Source organism: Lepus europaeus, chromosome 12 (genome assembly GCF_033115175.1).
Source record: "Lepus europaeus isolate LE1 chromosome 12, mLepTim1.pri, whole genome shotgun sequence".
Taxonomy (NCBI): Eukaryota; Metazoa; Chordata; class Mammalia; order Lagomorpha; family Leporidae; genus Lepus; species Lepus europaeus.
Window position 1 is genome coordinate 5,226,163 of NC_084838.1, and position 19,329 is coordinate 5,245,491.

The window sequence follows — 19,329 nt, forward strand, 5'->3', positions numbered from 1 at the left end:
CCTGGGCCCCGGAGCTACGCCCCTCCCAGCCTCTGTCATTACCTGTTTGGTGCAGCCCTCGCGGTCAGGGTCTGTCGCCTGCTCTCCCCTCCCCCAGACCTGGGGCAGGGCCCTGGGCACACAGCAAGGCTCTCATATTTTCTCAGTAAATGCACGTGAATGGAGGCCCAGACAGCACTTACCAAGGCCGAGCTCAAACAAGCAGGAAGACGCCCCCCCCAACAGGGCCAGGGCGGGACGGCCGAGTGCCCACGCTCACCCGCTGACCGGAGTCCCCGCTACCATCAGGGCAGGCGCCGCCCCGTCCCCGGACCGGGCAGCAGCAGTGCTGGGGCCACCGCTCCAGGTCCCTGGGGTGGACTTCCAGGAGGAGCAGGACCGGGGGCATTTGGGGAGGCGCCCGGGAGAGGAGGAAGCCCCACGTCAGACCCGGGACCTCCCTCGGGCCAGGATTTGGGGCGGCTCCTGCCTGTTCACCACTGCTGGGACTTTGGGGACCCTGCGGTGGGTGGCGGGGGAGGGCAGAATGGGGGCACTCGGCCCAGCTCCAGGGGTGCCGCCTCCTCCCACCCACACGGCTCCTGGTGCTGTCCTACCTCCTGGGGCTGTTGGCCAGTGGGTGTGCCCGTGAGAGGGCGGCACGGGGCCAGGGGGAGGGGCTGGCCTCATCTGCAGACCCCACTCATGTCACCCCCATTTCTGTCTGTGCGCTGGTGGGTTGGGGGCCCGAGGACGTCAGCTGGGAGGGGACCCCTCCTCTGGCCAGGTCTGCACTCCATCTTCCCGGCTGCATGTCGGGCTCCTCCCAGGATGGAAAGATTCGGGTCCTGCACCTGCCCCTGTCGCTCAGTCCAGGAGCCCCCAGCCGCAGAACAAGGTCCCCTGGACCGCTGGGGTGCCCTTGGGACCCAGGATGGCAGAAGGGTCCAGGACAGGTGCTGTTCCCAACCCACTGTCGTCCGAGGCCTGCAGGGGGCAGAAGACGCATTCCGCGGGAGGGCACCGTGGTGGCCTGGGTCTGAGCCTGGCCCGGGGGCGGGTTCCACGGCTGCCCCAGGCAGAGCCAGACCTCCCCCCCTCCCAGCGTGGGCGTGGCTGGGTGGGACACCGCGGGCTCCCAGCTCCCTCTGAGCAGCCACCACCGCTTCTGCCCTCATCCACCCTCCCACAACTTCTTGGGACTGGAAAAAAAAAAAAACGGTTTTATTTCTTAAAGACAAAAGCTCTCTCGTTTTAATACACAAAGTAGTGAGGTCCTTGGCGCCTGGGGCCCAGCTGCTCCACGGGGGGTGGCACCCTCCAGGGGCCGTGGATGGGGCGCTGGGGCCACAGCAGCCTCCGGGGCTCAGGAGTCCGTCGGGAGGGAGGGGCCAGGTGAGAATCCCTTCCCATGCACCTGCCCTCTCCTCCACTGTGGGCGGGGCTGGCCCTCAGTTCACGGTGGGCACCTGGCTGTGGTGGAGACTGAATTCCTTGGCCTTGAGACGGAGGCTGGCGATGCTGTTGGCCATGTTGACCCCTGGGGTGGCAGGGCCTGAACCCCCAGGGCTGTAGGGGGTCACGGAGCTGGGGGCGACAGGAACACAAGGACACATGGGTCAGGCTGGCCCGCGGCTGCCGCTGACTGCCCGTGCCTGTTGGTTCTGGACTCTGGCCACTGGTCCTCCTGCCCCCGCCCCTCCCCCCAAGCTTGCTCTCCTGGGGGGCTCTGTCTGGGGGCGGGGCAGCCAGATCTGGGAGGAGCTGGCCTATCTGCTGGTGAGAGCAGTGTCGGGCGGTTCTAAGGCACTGGCCCTGGGCCTCCCGGCCGGGCGGGCAGGAATGGAGCACACACCGCACTGGGGTGCTTCTGGGTCCCTCCCCTGCAGGGGGCGAGGGCCAAGGTCCCACAGCTGCCGGCTTCCATCCCTGCCTCCCACGGGACCCTGGATCCAGAGTGGCCGCCCACACAGGGGAGGAGCAGCTGATGCCCCTGGAGTTCTGGGGTCCAGCGATCCCCCCAGCTCCCCCGAATCTCCCCCTGCCTTCCTGCCCCGGGCGTGGCTCACGGCTCAGGGCTGCCATTTCTTCCGCCCTCCCAGCCTCACTCTCTCGCCTGGACCTTGACACAGGTGCCCCGGGTACACACGGGGGCTCACGTGCACATGCACACACACACACACACGCTCCTGTGTGCTACGTCGACAAGACACGTGAACACGCATGCACGCTCTGACACTCACATGTACAGGTCACGCACACACACACACACACTCCCCACCCCTCGCTGGACCCCAGACCCAGACCCCCGGGCCCCCTCCCGAGCTGTGGGGCTCCCGCTCTCACCTGTAGGGGGACGAGGCCGTCCAGGAGAGATAATCGGGGCTCAGGGCCGTGGGCCGGGGGGCCACGGGCTGCTCCATGGCGGCCTCCTGGCTGTAGGACTTGAGCAGTGAGGCGGAGCGGTTGGCCAGCATGGCCCGCTCGTTCCGGCGGAACTTGGCACGGCGGTTCTGAAACCAGACCTGGGGCGCGAGGGTGGTGAGAGGGTGCGCGGGGGGGGGGGGGGCGGCAGAGGGGACTCCCAGCCCCTGTGGGCCGGGGGTGTGCACCTGCCCCACCACGGCCCTGGGCTAGCAGCATCACCCCTGGGAACCTCGGTTTTCTCATCTGTAAAACGGGGGCGGCCCAGGGGCCAGTGCGGGTCCCAGCTGCTCCGCTCCCGACCCAGCTCCCTGCTAATGAGCCTGGGAAAGCAGCAGAGGAGGGCCCAAGGACTGGGGGCCCTGCACCCGCGTGGGAGACCCGGATGGAGCTCCAGGCTCCCGGCTTCCGCCTGGCCCAGCCCTGGGCATTGCAGCCATCTGGGGGAGTGAACCAGTGGGCGGATCTCTTTCCCCCTCTCTCTAACCCTGCCTGGCGCAGAGCGCGTGGTGGAGGCAGGGTGGACGGCCGGCCGGATTAAAGGGTGAGGGCCATCAGCCCCGGCCTGGGGCTTTAATGAGTGGTGGGACAGGCGCTGGTGCTGGGGACTTGAAAACCGGCTTCACTCCTGAAAATCCTTTGAGCTGGGCACTCCTCTAAGCACGCAGCCAAACACCTGTTCTCCTTCCATGACCATAAGACCCCCCCCCCGCCCCGAAACAGACCCCCGTGATCCTCATCCTACAAGGGGGAGTCCCAGGAACAGAGAGGCTAAGGAACCCACCCAAGGTGGCACAGCCAGCAAGGGGCGGAGCTCGGACCCGACGCGGGCAGGTGCGGCCCCCGCGACCCCGCGCTCACCTGCACGCGCGCCTCGCTGAGGTTGACGCGCCGCGCCAGCTCCTCGCGCACGAAGGCGTCGGGGTAGTGCGTGCGCTCGAACACGCGCTCCAGCGCCTGCAGCTGGCTGCTGTTGAACGTGGTGCGGTTCCGCCGCTGCTTCTTCTTCCGCTTGGCCGCGCCGCCGCGCCCGGGGCTGGGGCACTCCCCTGCGGAGGGGCGGGGACGGGCGGTCAGCAGGTGCCTGCGGAGCCCAGGCCAGGCCGGGGCTGGGGGAAGCGGGCAGGGGCTCCATCCCCCGGTGCGTTTGCAGTGCGCCTGCGGGCGGGGGAGGGGAGGCGCGCACCCAGGGTCAGAGCAGGATCTGGTTACTCCCTCCCTCTCGTTCTTCACCTCCTACGTGCCGGCTAGACCCCGGGGGCGTGACTGACAAGCCCGCAGGCCATCCCCCCGTGGAGCCCAAGGTTGAGATGGGGACAGGGCGCCACAGGGCCATGCTCCCTCGGAGACAATGCCTCACCGAGGGCCGAGGGGGCAGCTGCGTGTCCCCAGCACCTGGCCAGGCTCTGGGGCCCGGCACGCTCGCCTGGCGTCACCGTTTGTTGTTGGATGGTAATAATAAAGGAAGAACACCAACAAGCAACGGGAGGGGCCTAGGTTCTGAGAGCCCAGGGCAGGGACAGGCCTTGGGGTCTCCTTCCTCCAAATCTACAGGGCAAGGGCGGGGCAGGGGAGGGGATTCAAAGCCAAGGTCTCGGGCCCACGTTCCAGGGTTCGCAGCCCCATCCCAACACCAGCGGTGGAGAGCAGCCGCGGGCATCCTGTGCACCTGCTGTGCGCTGGCTGCTGGGGGCAGGCCCGGGAGTCACCGCCACAGGCCGAGGGCCGTGCCAGGGTGTGGGCCAGGGTGCACGGGGGCGCTCAGCTCCCGGGGGGCCACCCAGGGCATACGGGGGGGGGGGCTGACCTGGTTTGAGGGCTGCACAAGGGCTCTCTACTCTGGCCGGAGGGACTGAGGGAGGGAGGCAGCCCAGGCAAGGACGGGACGGAGAGGAGGAGGCGGGCAGGGGTGGGCGCTGGCGACGGGGCTGGCAGAGGCTCAGAGCCCGCCTGTGGCACAGAGGAAGCAGCCCTGGGCACACAGCCCTAGGCACACAGCGGTCAGCACCTTCCCAGTAATGGTCACCTCCTGGGCCCGTCCTGTCCCTTGCGGAGGTGGGGGTGGGGAATCGAGAGAGAAGTGTTCAACTACTATTCCCACATTAAAATACCAGCCAGGGGTGAAACTGCTGAACTTCACCCCTGCTCCGGGATTCAGTTCATCACCTCCTCCTCCAGGGAGCCCTCCATGATCACCCGAGTCCACAATGAGCCCCCCTCCCTCTGAAAGCTCATCCAGCACTGGGAACCCATGCCGCCCAGCCTAGCGCCGCCTCACCTATCTGGTTCTCTTATAAAAATGTATAGTTTAATAAAATAAAATCAGTATCACAGTAACAGATTCAAATCCCGAAGGGTACAGAGGGAGACAAAGAATTCACCAGCCCCCTGCCCTATGGTTTCCAAGATTAAAATATAAAATCAGGGGCCGGTGCTGTGGCACAGCAGGTAAAACTGCCATCTGCAGCACTGGCATTCCATATGGGCACCGGTTCTAGTCCCGGTTGCTCCTCTTCCAGGCCAGTTCTCTGCTGTGGCCCGGGAAGGCAGTGGAGGATGGCCCAGGTCCTTGGGCCCTGCACCCACATGGGAGACCAGGAGAAGCACCTGGCTTTGGCCTGGCCCAGGCTCTGCTGTTGTGGCCATTTGGGGAGTGAACTGGCAGATGGAAGACCTCTCTCTCTTTCTCTCTCTGATTCTGACTTTCAAACAAATAAATGAAAAAATCTTAAAAAACTTTCATTCAAAAACTTCTTTAAAAGGTTTATTTATTTATTTGAAAGTCAAGAGTTATACAGAGAGAGAGAGGAGAGGCAGAGAGAGAGAGAGATGGAGGGAGAGAGAGAGGGAGAGGGAGAGAGAGAGGGAGAGGTCTTCCATCCACTGGTTCACTCCCCAGATGGCTGCAACGGCTGGAGCTGCAGTGATCCTAAGACAGGAGCCAGGAGCTTCCTCCGGTCTCTCATGCAGGTGCAGGGCCCAAGCACTTGGGCCATCCTCCACTGCCCTCCCGGGCCACAGCAGAGAGCTGGCCTGGAAGAGGGGCAACCGGGATTCGAACCAGTGTCCATGTGGGATGGCAGCGCTGCAGGCGGTGGCTTACCTGCTACGCCCCAGCGCTGGCCCCTCTTATTCAAAAACTGAGCAAGCATGAGACCATGCTGCACACACTGGTGCTTCCACTCGTCTGTGCTTTTACTATTATTATTTACTAACTGAGAGGAAGAGAGCGAGAGTGAGAACCAGCGCCCAGTCACTGGTTCACTCCCCAAACGTCAGTGCCAGCCTGGCTGGGGCCAACGCCAGGAGCTGGGCGCGGAAGCCAGGTCTCCCACGTGGGAGGCAGGAACCCGGCCATGCCTCTCGGGTGTGCACCGGCGGGGAGCTGGGTCAGAGCCGGGCATCCTGGTGCCTGGGGCGACCCCCGCCCCCGCCCCCGCTCTCCTCTGTCTTTGTGTCCTGGTCCAGGGTCCCCAGCCTCCTTCCCCGCACCTGCAGGAACTATTCTTAGAATTAGCTGCTGGTTTTCGCAGTCACGCGTGTTCTCGCTTCCTCTGCTGCGGAGAGTGCCGCCCCAGCCCTCCCCACGCGCACGCCCACGCACTGGCCCCTGCCTTGGCTCCCCGCCCCCGCCAGTGCACCACACTCCCCACGCGCACGCCCACGCACTCGCTGCCGCCTTGGCTCCCCCGCCCCCGCTGGTGCGCCGCCCTCCCCACGAGCACTACCACGCCCTCCCACGCCCTCACTGCCGCCTTGGCTCCCGCCCCCGCCGCTGCGCTCCCCATGTGCCAGCCCCACAGACGGGCCCGGGCGCGTTCCCAGCCTTGGAAACCGAGGAGGCCGCAAGAAGCGCTCCCGCTTCTGCCCGCGCATGTCTGGCACAGACCCCTAGAAGCGGAGCTGCAGGGCCCCGCCAGGCTCGTGCCGCCCTGCGTTCCCACGCGCACGCACACGCACACGCACACGCACTCGCCTTTGCTCCCCGCCCCTGCCCTGCGTCCCCACGCGCCGTCGGCCCACAGAGCACATGGCCGGGCTTGCGGCTCCTGTTTTTGTCCCACGGCCGCTGTGTCCCCGTGTGCTCCGCGCACAGCCGGCCGTGTGGTCACTGTCCGGTTTCTGGGGTTCTAGAACATTCCATGCTGCCACAGGGCCCTGCCCTCGAGCTGACAGCCGCAGGTTAGCAGAGCTCAGGGGCTCTGGAGGCCCCGGCTGGCGGGTAGTAGGTTACACCGGTGGGAGGAGCAGGGCCTGGCCTGGGGGTGAAGATGCCGGGTCCCACCCCGGTGTAGCTGGGCTTCCTCCCTGGCTGCAGCTCCCCCTCCCCAGTTTCCTGCCAGTGCAGACCCTGGGGGCTGTGGTGATGCTCAAGTAATTGGGTCCCCCTGCCCCCTCCCCGCGAGGCGGGGATCAAGCTCCTGGCTTCTCCGGCCTCAGCCGGGCCCCATCCCTGCCACTGGAGGCATTTGGGGGAATGAACCAGTGGGTGGGCGCTCTGTTGTCTCAGCCTCTCAAAGCTTGCTCCATGGGGCTAGCAAAGGGTCGTGCCTGTGCGGGTGGGGGCCACCCGCAGGAACCAGGGAGGGTGCCCTGGTTCAGGGTGACCTTGGGACGACGACCTTGAAGCAGGGTTTGAACCAGTGGCTCTCAGCCGAGGGCACTTTGGCCCCGGGAGACAGTGTTGAGTGGGGAGCGGCTGGCGAGGGTCTGGCGGCAGGCCCCTCTCTGTGCCCGGCTCAGGCCTCCGCCTCCAGGGCTCGCGCGGTCCCAGACTGCAAACCACCTGGCTCAGACACAGCACTGGGAGCCCACGCTCAGTCCGTGTCGCCTCCAGGGAAACACTGGCAAACACGCATGAGACAGAGCGGGGCGGGGGAGACGAGGGAGGGGCACACCCGTCACTCCTCACCCCTCCCCAGGAAAAGGCCAAGGCGGCTGAGAGCGAGAGCGAGCCCCTGGGGCCTGGGTACGTCTCTCGCTGTCTCACTCGCCTCCCGCCGCCGCCCCCTTGATGGAGAGAAACTTTAAACCGGAACGGCAAGGCCGCGGGTGCTGAAAACCCAGCGGTGATCCACGGATTGGAGGCAGGCATGGAAGCTTCTGGAACGCCCACCAGCCCAGAGCTGATTTCTGCCCTCCTCCAGCCGACGCCGTTTGGGCACACGACCAACGCAGGAGGCATTTGCAGCCAAAAAAGGAGATTTTGGGGGAAGTTTCTGAGCAGCTCAGACCTGGGGGGCGTTTGGATGAAATGCACGCGGCAGCCTTCGCTGGCCAAGCGGGCACCGGAAGCAGCAGCTCCGCTCCGGTGCCGGAGACGCCCGGTGTGCAGCGTCGTGGGGCCCAAACCTTCATGCCAAGGTGCTGTGGGCCCCTCCCACACACCCTGACACCAGCTGGGCTCCACAGTGGGTCTCAAACCAGCTCCCTCCGGGGGTCACAGGGCCGCTGGGATGGGACATACCCGACCGAAGCTGGTCATGACCCCCAGCCCCGCACCACCAGGGACTGTGTCTCTCCCAAGCCGTGCGGCTGGGACAGGAACCCACATCTGTCACAGCTCAGCAGGCCAAGGCTGGAGCTCACGGATAGGGCGCCTGCTCCCGCGGCCACCTTGAAGCTTGGCACGGGGACATGAGGGGTCTAGCACATGTCCCAGGCCCTGCCCCCAGAGCCCGAGCTCCGGGAGATGCCGCCGAGAGGGGCCTCCAGCCCCACGTCTTCTCCCGGGTGCAGAGATGCCCCGGCCTCCATCCCAGCCCGCGGACGGGCACCCTGGGAGCCAGGCGAGGCAGCGGCCCCCGGGAACACTGGGTTGCTGGAGCTGGCGCCAGCGGCAGTCAGTGCTGCCTGAACGGTCACTCCCACGTAGAGAGACGACAGCGCCCGGCAGGGCCTAGGAAGTGAGGGGCACGGGGTGCAGGGGACGGGAGGAGAAACTCCCAAGGCCGTGTCACATGGAGGGGCAGCCTGGATGACAGCACCTGTCTTCAAAAAAGCTGCTACAGAGGGCTTCAAACGCCTCCCATACAGGGAAGGGAAGAATGCCTGAGGCGATGGGTATACCAGTTGCCCCGATATGCTCTTCCACCTGTTGGATGTCCCCCTGGGGGCCAGTGCTGTGCCGCAGTAGGCTGAGCTGCTGCTTGGAACCCCAGCATCCCACATCAGAGTGCCAGCTCCATCTCACGTGCTCTGCTTCCGACCCAACTCCCTGTTAATGCACTTCGGCAGGCAGCAGAGGACGGCCCAAGTGCCTGGGCCCCTGCCGCCCGTGTGGGAGATCCAGATGGAGTTCGGGCTCCTGGCTTCAGCCTGGGCCAGCCCTGGCTGTTGCAGGCATCTGGGTAGTAAACCAGCAGATGGAAGATCCCTCCCTCCCTCCCTCCTTCTCCCTCACTCCCTCCCTCTCTCTCTCTCTCCCTCCCCACTCTGTTGCTGTATCTTTCAATTACGTTTTTTTTTTTTTTAAGAAATGGCCCCCTCACCCCATAAACAGGACAAGAGTGTTTCAAAAAGTCCACGGAAAGACAGGATTAGAGAGGCGGCACTGAGCCCACTGGCTAGCGCGCACACCCACGGCTGAGCGCCCGAGCTGACGGCCACTCCGGCTCCACTGCAGCTTCCTGGGGAGGCGGGGAGGGCGGTGCAAGTGACCCGGCTTCTTCCGCGCTGGCTGCAGCCCCAGCCCAGCCCCAGCCACCGCGGGCCTCTGGGGGAGTGAGCCGGCAGCGGGGAGCCCTCCTCTCTCCCTCTCTGCCTCTTAAATTGTGAAAGGGAGGAAGGGAACTGAAGGGGAGACTGAGTGGGGTGCAGAGCGATTGCAAAGCCCCTTGTAGTTTGTTCAGCATATGTGTCTCCCGGGAGAGGTAGAGTTACAGATAGAGAGAGGGAGAGAGGGAGAGAGAGAGAGAGGGAGAGAGGGAGAGAGGGAGAGAGGGAGAGAGGGAGAGAGGGAGAGAGGGAGAGAGGTCTTCCATCCGCTGGCTCACTCCCCAGATGGCTGCAACGGCCGGAGCTGCACCGATCCGAAGCCAGGAGCCAGGAGCTTCTTCCAGGTCTCCCACGTGGGTGCAGGGGCCCAAGGACTTGGGCCATCTTCCACTGCTTTCCCAAGCCATAGCAGAGAGCTGGATCGGAAGTGGAGAAGCCGGGACTTGAACCGGCGCCCATAGGGGATGCCGGCGCTGCAGGCAGAGGATTAACCTACCGTGCTACCAGGAGCTCTTCAGAGCCCTCGTACGCATGGATTCCAGGTATCTCTGCACCAAAACAAACAACCTTTTAGTGCCATTTTCCCGTGAACTTTTCAAAGTCCTCTCGTACAAGTGCTGTGCGTCCATTAACAATAAAAACAGATATTGACACGGGTCCATGCCCCTAGCAAGGCTGTCCTGTGCTAGCTTTGAAGCTGAAGGCCAGGCCTAGCTGCTGTCCCCAGCAGCCCCGCTCAGATCCCCCGCTCGGGGCTCAACCTGCAGGCGGTGACCGTGCAGGGTCCGGCGGCCGTCTGTCCTGAGCCACCTCCTGGAACCGTGGGCGGCCACATCCTCCGTGAGCCCGCACTGGGGCTGCAGGCATTTGGAGAACAAATAAACAGTCCCGAGCCGCGGGCGCCTTCACCCGGCCCCTTCCTCTGCCTCGGCCTCAGGCTGACAGATGCTGGGCGCTCAGCCTGGCTGTGCCCCAAGCTCCCAACCACGTACGTTTCCCTGTGATGGTACACGAAGCAGGAGCCGCTGCCATCGGAACGGGCCGTTTGGATGCCAGGGCGGGGGCAGGGGAAGAGGCAGTCAGATGGAGGAGGCCTGCCGCGCTCGCTTCTCTAAAATTCTATCGTTCCTGATTCCAGTACGATTAAAAATAATAATAATAAGGCGGGTGCCAGTTCCCTGCCATTTCTTTATTTCACACATACCATGGAGTTGGCTGACGCTGGCGGGCCCGGGACGTTTAAAAACCAAACGACCCAGGGCTCCCCCCGCCCCGCGCCCAGGGTTTTCCTTACTCCGTGTAATTTAAGGGCCTAAATAGTCTGGAGGGAATTAACTGCAAATTCTTCCTAAGACAAATAAACCCGGCCTCTTCGCCGCGGCCTTTCTCAAGCTGTTGAGAGACGCGCTCTGTTTTTGCTTCAAACAGCCAGTTTGCGTCTGACCCCGGAGCTGCGGCCAGCTCCAAGCCAAATAAATAACTTTTATTAATTAGCATTTATTCTGACCAAGTAAAGCAGCCCCCGCCCCCGTGCGAGCCCTGCCAACAGGATCGCAAAAATAAACCCCGGGTCCCTGGGACCTTGATGTGGATTTCACAAATTAACACGGGGCTGGGCCGGGCGCTCCGAGCTGCGCCGGTGTCCGGGGCAGGAAGTGGAGGTGACGGCGGCCCGTGGAGCCTGCGCCTTCCCCCACCTAGCAAGGGGCCCTGGGAGGTGGGCTCGGGCGGGAACCTGGGAGCCAGAGCGCCCCCGAGGGTCCCTGGGGCAGAATGGGCTGCTGGGGGGCTGGCGGTTAAAGAGGTGGAAGGAGAGAGGGGGCCGAGCAAGGAGAGCAGGAAACAGGGCCCCCGAAACCCGTGGGTACGGATGCCCGGCTTCCAGCTACTTCCAGACCCAGGAGTGGGTCCCTCCCTGCTAGCCCCGCCTCCACCCCAGACCAGGCTTCCACCTGATGCCCCGCGTGGACAGCAGCCCCGGACCCTCAGGGAGGAGGGGCTTGAGGCCTCGGCTGCGCTGGGTACCGGCACCCACACCCCTGGAGCCCACCCGTGGCTTGGGGCCACTCTGGTGGGTGGAGCCAGGGCTGGTGGCCGTGGGTGGTCTCGGGGCTGAGCGGCTGCTGTCCCAGGCCGGTGACATCCTTGGAGCCAGTGCTCACACGGGGCACCCACCCCTCCTCTCTGCTGCTGTCGGGCCTGCGCCTGCCACATTCCTCCCTCTCCCTGGCTCATCAGGTCCCAGCACAGGCGCCACCTCCACCAGGGAGCCTTCCCAGATCCGCAGGCTGAGGCTCCCAGAGCCCTGTGGGTCCCCAGTACACACGGTTATTGGGTTATTGTCGCACTGCAGGCTCTGCGTGGGGTCTTTGGCCCAGAGACTCAGTGTTTCCTGTCTCCTTCGACCCCACTGCAGGGCCTGGCACAGGGCAACGCTCTGTAAGTGTTTGTTGAGTAAATGAGTGAGGAGGCACAGGAGGGGCCCGGCCTCCCAGCCTGGAGGACCTTGGGCTCAGGGGGACGGCTCATCCGTTCATTCAGAGCAGAACCCAAGATACTGACCCGTTTGCTGCTGCCGGCCTGGAGAAGCAGAAAAGCCATCCCAGGGCGGGCGGGGCCCACGGCGGCACTGCGCTCCCCCAGGGGGTCCTCGGCCCCGTCTTGTGGTCTCCCCAGGCCGCAGCGCCGCATGTGAGATCCCAGGGTCACAGGCCACCCCAGCCTGGGCCAGCTGGGCCCCCAGCCCTGCGGCCAGTACCTCTGTGGCTACGGGGAGGCCTCAGCAGGCTCGGGATGACCCTGCAGTCTGGAGGGCGGCTCCGTCGTGTCCCCCAGGGCACGGCAGGAGGCAGCGCAGTGCACAGCGTCTCCCTGGGGTCTGGCACACGTTCCCACGGGACCACGAGACCCCAAGGAGCCCCAGTGGAGCTGCCTTTGGCAGGGAGCACAGCTCCTTCCCGCCTCGGGGCCTTTGCACGTGCCATCCAACGCTTACCCAGCCTTCAGGCCCAGCCTGCGAGCCCCCCGAGAGCCCCCCCCAGCCCCTGGCCGGGGCGAGGTCTCCACGCTGCAGAATCCCAGGTCTGTGCCCCGCACATCTACAATTTCTCAAAACAGAGGAGCCCGTGCTCGGCCACCTGCTTCCTGCCTGCCCCATTCAACTCGAAGCTCCAGGAAGGCAGGGCCTGGGGTTGCGGCCTCGGTTAAATCCCCAGGCGCAGGCGAGAGGTTGGGTTTCTGAGTGGGCAGCTGATGTGGAGCGGCGCGTCGCAGGGAGTGGGGAGTCTCAACCTCCTAGCCAGGCCCCCTCACCCCCACAAGGGCCAGACGACCGTCTCGTGGGCCCGACACGCAAAGCAACTAGAGAGACAAAGGCAGAGCTGGAAACGTTCGTGAACACCACGGAGCAAGCAAAAGGCAACCCACGGACGGGGCAGAGACCTGGCTGAAGCCCCTGGCTCCTGGCTTTAACCCGGCCCAGCCCTGGCCATTGCAGCCACCTGAGGAGTGAACCAGAGGATGGAAGACTCTCTCTGTCTGTCTGTCTCTCTTTGCCACTTTGCCTTTCAAATAAATAAATCTTTTAAAAACAAACAGCAAGCCACGCACACAATGGGTACCACTTCGCAGCCCCTAGGACAGGAGAACGGAAGAGACAGAGAACAGCGAGTGCGGGCCAGGACGCGGGGAGATGGCAGCGCGGTGGCCGTGGACGGTGGTGCCGCCGCGTGCGAATCCCGCTGCGGGTTAAGCCTGAGGCTGCCGGAGGACACTGCAGCCCCAGCGCTGGGCAAGCAGGTGGAGAATCGCCTGCACATAGGACCGACGCGACCATGCCCAGTGACGTCACTCACTGCGGCCGTCAAACGTGGCCCACGCAGACCTGCACCTGCTCTGGCTCGGCCGAACCCAGAGAACACCACGCCAGGGGCAGGAGCCGGACCCCAAAGGACACACGTCGCAGGGCTATGGAACGCCCCCACCGTGGGCCAATCCACAGACAGAGCACAGACGGGCGCTGCCAGGAGCTGGGACGAGGGGATCGGAGGCTGCAGAGTGACGGCTGGCGGGGGGCAGGGCGCTCTGGGGACCGGGAGATGTTCCAAGGTCAGGACTGGGGCAGGTCCTGTGGCACAGTGGGTGAAGCCCCGGCCTGGGACACCCGCATCCCGTGTCGGGAGCCCAGGATCGAGTCCCACCTGTGCCTCCCACTGCTAACGCACACCCAGGGAGGCAGCAGATGACGGCACAGGAGTCCTGGCCCTGCCGCCCACAGGAGACCCGGATGGAGCTCCCGGCACCTGGCTTCAGCCTGGCCCAGCCCCGGCTGTTGTGGGTATTTGGGGAGTGAACCAGTGACTGGAAGGTCGATCTCTCCCCTCTCTGCCTTTCAAATAATTTTAAAAATTTAAAAATGAGGATGACAGTTGTACCATCGAATATACTGGAAAATCACTGGACCGTACACGGTGAACAGGTGAACTACACAGTCTGTGAGTTACAGCTCAACAAAGTTATGTTTTAAAATGCACAGAAGGGCTGGCACTGTGGCGCAGGTTAATCCTCTGCCTGCGGCACCAGCATCCCATATGGGTGCCAGTTCGAGTCCTGGCTGCTCCATTTCCGATCCAGCTCTCTGCTGTGGCCTGGGAAAGCAGTGGAAGATGGCCCAAGTGCTTGGGCCCCTGAACCCATGTGGGAGACCCAGAAGAAGCTCCTGGCTTCGGATTGGCCCAGCTCCAGCCGTTGTGGCCATCTGGGGAGTGAACCAGTGGATGGAGGACCTCTCTCTCTGTCTCTCCCTCTCACTGTCTGTAACTTTACCTCTCAAATAAATAAATAAATAAAATGCATGGAAAAGGGGAGCTGGGAGAAACACTGGCACCGGCAGGTGAAGGCACACAAAGCAGCGCCCCACATCGCTGATATCTGGGGTGCAGGCGACTGGGGTGCAGGCGGGGCCTGGCATGGCCAGAGAGGCTCAGAGCTGCTCTGGCAAGGATCTGTGGGAGCCTCCCCGGCCCTGCGGTGTGGTTCTCGGCTCAGAGCATCCCCACGTGGTGCTGCCGCAAGAAATGGGGGCCCCCTGGGCCCAAGAGGGCTGGGATCAAGTCCTGTCCTCGGGGCCAGACGCAGCTGCTGGCTCTGGGGCCTGGGGCTCCCCGGGGTGGTACCGGTGTGAGGCCCTCTCTCGCCCTCCCACCCAACCAGGCCTCTGGCTTCTGACCCTGGCCGCCTCCCTCAGGGCACCAGCAGCCAGCGGCTCTCCGCTCACACCTGTGGCCGGCCCTGTCTCCTCCCCCTGCTCAGACCCCCGGAGAGGGCTGCAGAGTGGCGGCACCTGGGCAGAGGAAGCGGACAGCCCCGTGCTCAGAACTTGGTCTCAAAAGGGGTGAGCGCTGTCCCGCCTGGTTTTCATCCAAGGCGGATGGCCAGATGCCAAATGTGTTGTCAAGCCGACGTCTCACTGCTGGGGGCGGGAGGCTGCCCTCCTTAACCATCTCCAGGCCTGGACAGAGCTCTGTGCTAAGACCCCAGGGTGGGGGTTTCTTCCCCACTTAGGAGCTCTTGGGTCTTTCAAAGCCTGCAGCCAGCTGCCAAGGCTGGTTGGGGGCTGGGGGCCGGGGGCCGGGGGCCGGGCACGGAGCTGGCCGTTCTCAGTAGGTTGGTTTAGTAGCAAAGCAACCTTGGAAGGCGTCTCTCAAAGCCCCTCATTTGGGGACGGGCGCTGTGGTGAATGGGTTAAGCCGCCGCCTGCGAGGCCGGCATCCCTTCCCGGCTGCTCCACTCCGATCCAGCTCCCTGCTAATGCATCTGGGAGAGCAGTGGAGGACGGACCAGGTGCTTGGGTCCCTGCACCCACGTGGGAGACCCAGATGGCGTTCCTGGCTCCTGGCATCAGCCTGGCCCAGCCCTGGCTATTGCAGCCATTTGGGGAGTGATGGAAGATCTTTCTCTCTTTCAAATAAATAAAATAACCCCCCCCTTTTTTTTTTTTTTTACAGGCAGAGTGGATAGTGAGAGAGAGAGAGAGAGAGAGAGAGAGAGAAAGGTCTTCCTTTGCCGTTGGTTCACCCTCCAATGGCCGCCGCGGCCGGCGCATCGCGCTGATCCGAAGCCAGGAGCCAGGTGCTTCTCCTGGTCTCCCATGCGGGTGCAGAGCCCAAGCACTTGGGCCATCCTCCACTGCACTCCCTGGCCACAGCAGAGAGCTGGCCTGGAAGAGGAGCAACCGGGATAGAATCCGGCGCCCCAACCGGGACTAGAACCCGGTGTGCCAGCGCCGCAAGGCAGAGGATTAGCCTGTTAAGCCACGGCGCCGGCCATAACCCACTTTTTTAATGCCTCTCATTTTGCAAGTGGGGAAACTGAGGCATAGAGGGGCAGCAAAGCCACAGGACCCTCGGTTCCACCCTCTGTTTTTCCTTCCTGCTCCCATCTCTGTTCTGGCTCCTGGGAGGGGGCCCTGGTGGGGGGCACAGTAGGCAGCCCCCCACTCCACCAGGCAGCAGGGACCGTGTCCCCTGAGCACCGGAGAGCGAGAACAGCCCCCCAGGGGTCCCAGGTCTGACCCTCTGCCCATCAGGACAAGGACAGTGCAGTGCTGCAGCAGGGACCCCAACCCCGAGGGACACCCGCTCTGGCTCCCTGGTGCACCCCGTTTGGATCGCGCACCCCACTGAGGGCCCTGCGGGACCCTGCACAGCCCTCGTAGTCCAGGCGTGCAGGGAAGGTCACACGTGACATCACGGGCCCTGAATCTTGCCCCTGGCCTGGCCCGGCGCACTGGGCTCCAAGGGAAGTCACCTTTCTCCTCTACCCCCGGCCCATGCACGTCGAGGTTCCCTGGCCAGCCCACAGCGGGGAGCAGCCAGACACGGTGGTACCCGTCCACCCCGGCTCCCAGAAGCTCAACGTGAGGCCACCGACAGTCTGACCCTAGCTCACAATCTGCTTGGGAGCCCCGGGTCCCCTCTTTAAAAGGGACGTGCTGTCCACAGGCCAGGCGGGACCCCGCGGTGGAGTCTCCCTCGTTGCAAGCCGTCGGGGAGCGAGCGGCACAGAGACCTCATGGGCTCCAGTGCCTCTGCGGGCGCCTGGGTCGGCAGCCGCGAGTGGCTGGAGGCTGCCCTAGTGGGCAGAGCCACAGGGAGCTCGCCCGTCACTCTGTGGCCAGTGTCCAGGGGCACTCGGCTATCACAGGACTGCAGAGTGGGCGGGAATGTCAGCTTCTCGTTGGCATGGGGCCTGTGTCCAGGGTTAGGATCAGACACAGCCAGGCACACCAGGTATGGTCGCCCAGGCTGTGCACTGCACACTCCAAGGGTGCCAATGTCACAGACTACAATGGGACTGGTGCCCCCTACAGTTAGGCATTGGACAACTGTCCAGCCACTGCCCACTTGCCCGGAAGCAGTTACAGGAAGTCCCGCCTTCCCGTGCCAGCTGGGCGAGCCCTGGGAAGCAGTGGCTTTGCCTCAGTTTCCTGTCGATGGCGCCCAGCACGTGCGCAGGTGACACCGGCGACCGTGACGGTGACCTCCTGGTTGTAGGCAGCAGCCCCCACGTGAGCCGCCTGCCGAGTTCTGGGCACACGGAGGCCGGCGCTCACCCAACCCCGAAGCTCCCTGCCCCATTTCCCTTCTCCTTCATCACAGCCGTGGTGGCTGCCGGCACCGCTTCGCCCACTGGGGACGCCGACCACCGAGCCACCCGGCCCCTCCTACTGGCGCTAGGTCTCTTGCAGCGTCTCTGGATGAACGCGGTGGGGAAGCCCTAACCCCCAGGTGCACGCTCCTGTGGCAGGGACCTGTGGGGACTCTCTGCTGCCCAGGGCGCCCACAGGCTGGCCCACACAGGCACGCAGCGATGGCCAGCTGGAGGGTGCTGGACGCCGCCCAGGTTCAAGGCCCAGCTTTGCTGGACCGTGACCCCGAGACCCTCCCGGGGCTGCCGCGAGACAGCACACGGGAAGTTTTAGTGCAGTGCCCGGGCAACCTAAGTGCTCCCCCCAGTCGCACTCGCATGTCAATGTGCGGCCGGGTGGGGCTGCATCCGGGCCCCACGCTTGCCGGCCGCGCACTGGCTGCGCGATTTTTCACCGATTCCCTCTCTAAACCTCAGGGTTTGTGTCCGGCGGAGGGACGCTGTTGGGAAGGAGGCCCAGGCACGCGGAAGCCTCAGTCAGGTTCTGCGCTCCCTCCCAGAGCTGGGGCTGAGACCCCCACGTGCACACAGGTGCATGCACACACGAGCTCATACACGTGCACACACGTGCGCTCAGCCGTGTGCACACTCACACGCGTGCACTCACATGCATGCACACTCACACACGTGCACACTCACACACGTGCACACCCACATATGCACTCATACATGTGCACACACATGGACACCCACACACGTACACTCACCCGTGCATTCTCACACGTGTACACTCACGTGAACACACACATGCACACTCACCTCACACATGCACACTCACCTCACACGTGCACACCCACACACGCGCACACCCACACACGTGCACACCCACACATGCACTCATACATGTGCACACACGTGCGCTCAGCCGTGTGCACACTCACACGCGTGCACTCACATGCATGCACACTCACACACGTGCATTCTCACACACGTGCACTCATACATGTGCACACACATGGACACCCACACACGTACACTCACCCATGCATTCTCACACGTGTACACTCACGTGAACACACACATGCACACTCACCTCACACATGCACACTCACCTCACACGTGCACACCCACACACGCGCACACCCACACACGTGCACACTCACACCCGCGCACACACACGTGCACGGACCGCAGGATGCCACCGGGACCAGCGTCCTCCCCCCACCTTGCTTCCTGAGCCTCCAAATGCACAGTGGATTGGACCCCAGGCCCCAGCCGGATCCCTGGAGCACAGCCGCCCCCTCCTCCCAGGGCTCTGCCGGGAACCGGGTTCGATGGGATGGGGCAGCGCAGCCCCCACGCGCCACACAGCGTCTTCCCTGCCCGCGGGCCCCCCGCCGCCGCCCCCAGCGTCATCTCAGCGCCTGGGGTGCAGAATGAGGCAGCTGGGAAGGCCCAGCCCTGCCTTGCCACATCGCCTCTAAGAAACTCTTCTTCCAAGCGGGCTTGGCCTGCAAACCAAGAGGGAACTCCCCAAGCCCCGAGGCCCTGGTGAGGCCGCTGGCTTCCTCTCTGCTCTCCGTGGGCCTCCGTGGACAGGGACCCGGGTGCCCCTCCCCATCCAGCCCTGGGCCGGGAGCGGGCACCCAAGGGCTCGAGCACCCCAGGGCCGGGCTGGGCACGCGGTGCTGACCTGGGCAGGGCCGCGGCCACCCCGGGCTGGGGCGGACGTCGGTCTCAATGAAGCCCTTGTCCTCACGCGGTGGGCGGAAAGCCCCCCGTCCGGATCCCCGCCTTTCAAAGCCGCCCCCGCCCCCATTACCCGGTGCGGCCCAAACGCCCCGGCTTAGGGGAAAAGTTGTGACTCAGAAAGCTTCGGAAATAAACTTAGGAAAACAAGTTGGGGGACTGGGGCGGGGGCGGCGAGAGCAAGGGGCTGGGCTCCCCAGGAGGGGGACAGGGCCCCCGCGGGACACCCCCCCCGCCGCCCCCCACCCCCGGCCCCGGGAGCCCAGCGCCCCGGGGCGCGCTCGGGCCGCTCCGCCCCCAGCCGCGGCCGCCCCGCCCGGCCATGTGCGCGCCAGCCCGTGCGTGCGAGCGGCCAGAGCGGCGCCGAGGCACATCTGGTTCCAGGCGAGCCCCTGGCGCCTGCCTCGCCGCAGACCCGCGGCCCAGACACACAGACGTTAATAGACCGGCGCGCCCAGCCCCGCGCCCGCCGCCGCCGCCCAGCCGCGCGGGTGAGAGCGCCGGGGAGGGGGCCGCGGCGACCCCTGCCCCGCCCCGGCCCTCCGTAGACGCCGCCTCCTCCGCCGGGGCTGCCCCTTCCCGGGCTGGGCACCGACGCAGGGGAATCTGCTCCCCAGCTGGCCCGCGGAGCCTCCTTCCACGCGCGACTACCCTCGGCGGCCGAGTACCGCTGCTACCATCCCCATTTCACAGCCGGGGAAACTGAGGCTGGGGAGCGAGGCATCCCCGCCCCCCCGGGGAGGGGCGCACAGCCGGGCTGCTGGCCGCCAGCCTCGGAGATTCTGGCACCGCGGGACCCCTCCTCAACCGCCA

General features: G+C 64.8%; 1 protein-coding gene across 1 annotated transcript in view; it reads right to left on the bottom strand.

Moving 5' to 3' along the window:
- Nucleotides 1–1,184: 1,184 nt before the first annotated feature.
- Nucleotides 1,185–19,329, bottom strand: part of PRRX2 (paired related homeobox 2) — a 34,912-nt gene continuing 16,767 nt past the window's right edge. The window contains exons 2-4 of the mRNA XM_062207393.1: nucleotides 3,265–3,452; nucleotides 2,326–2,504; nucleotides 1,185–1,566 (exon numbers count right to left, since the gene is read on the bottom strand). Coding sequence (XP_062063377.1) covers nucleotides 1,431–1,566; nucleotides 2,326–2,504; nucleotides 3,265–3,452 — 503 coding nt within the window. The 3' untranslated portion in view covers nucleotides 1,185–1,430. The remainder of the gene's footprint in view (nucleotides 1,567–2,325; nucleotides 2,505–3,264; nucleotides 3,453–19,329) is intronic.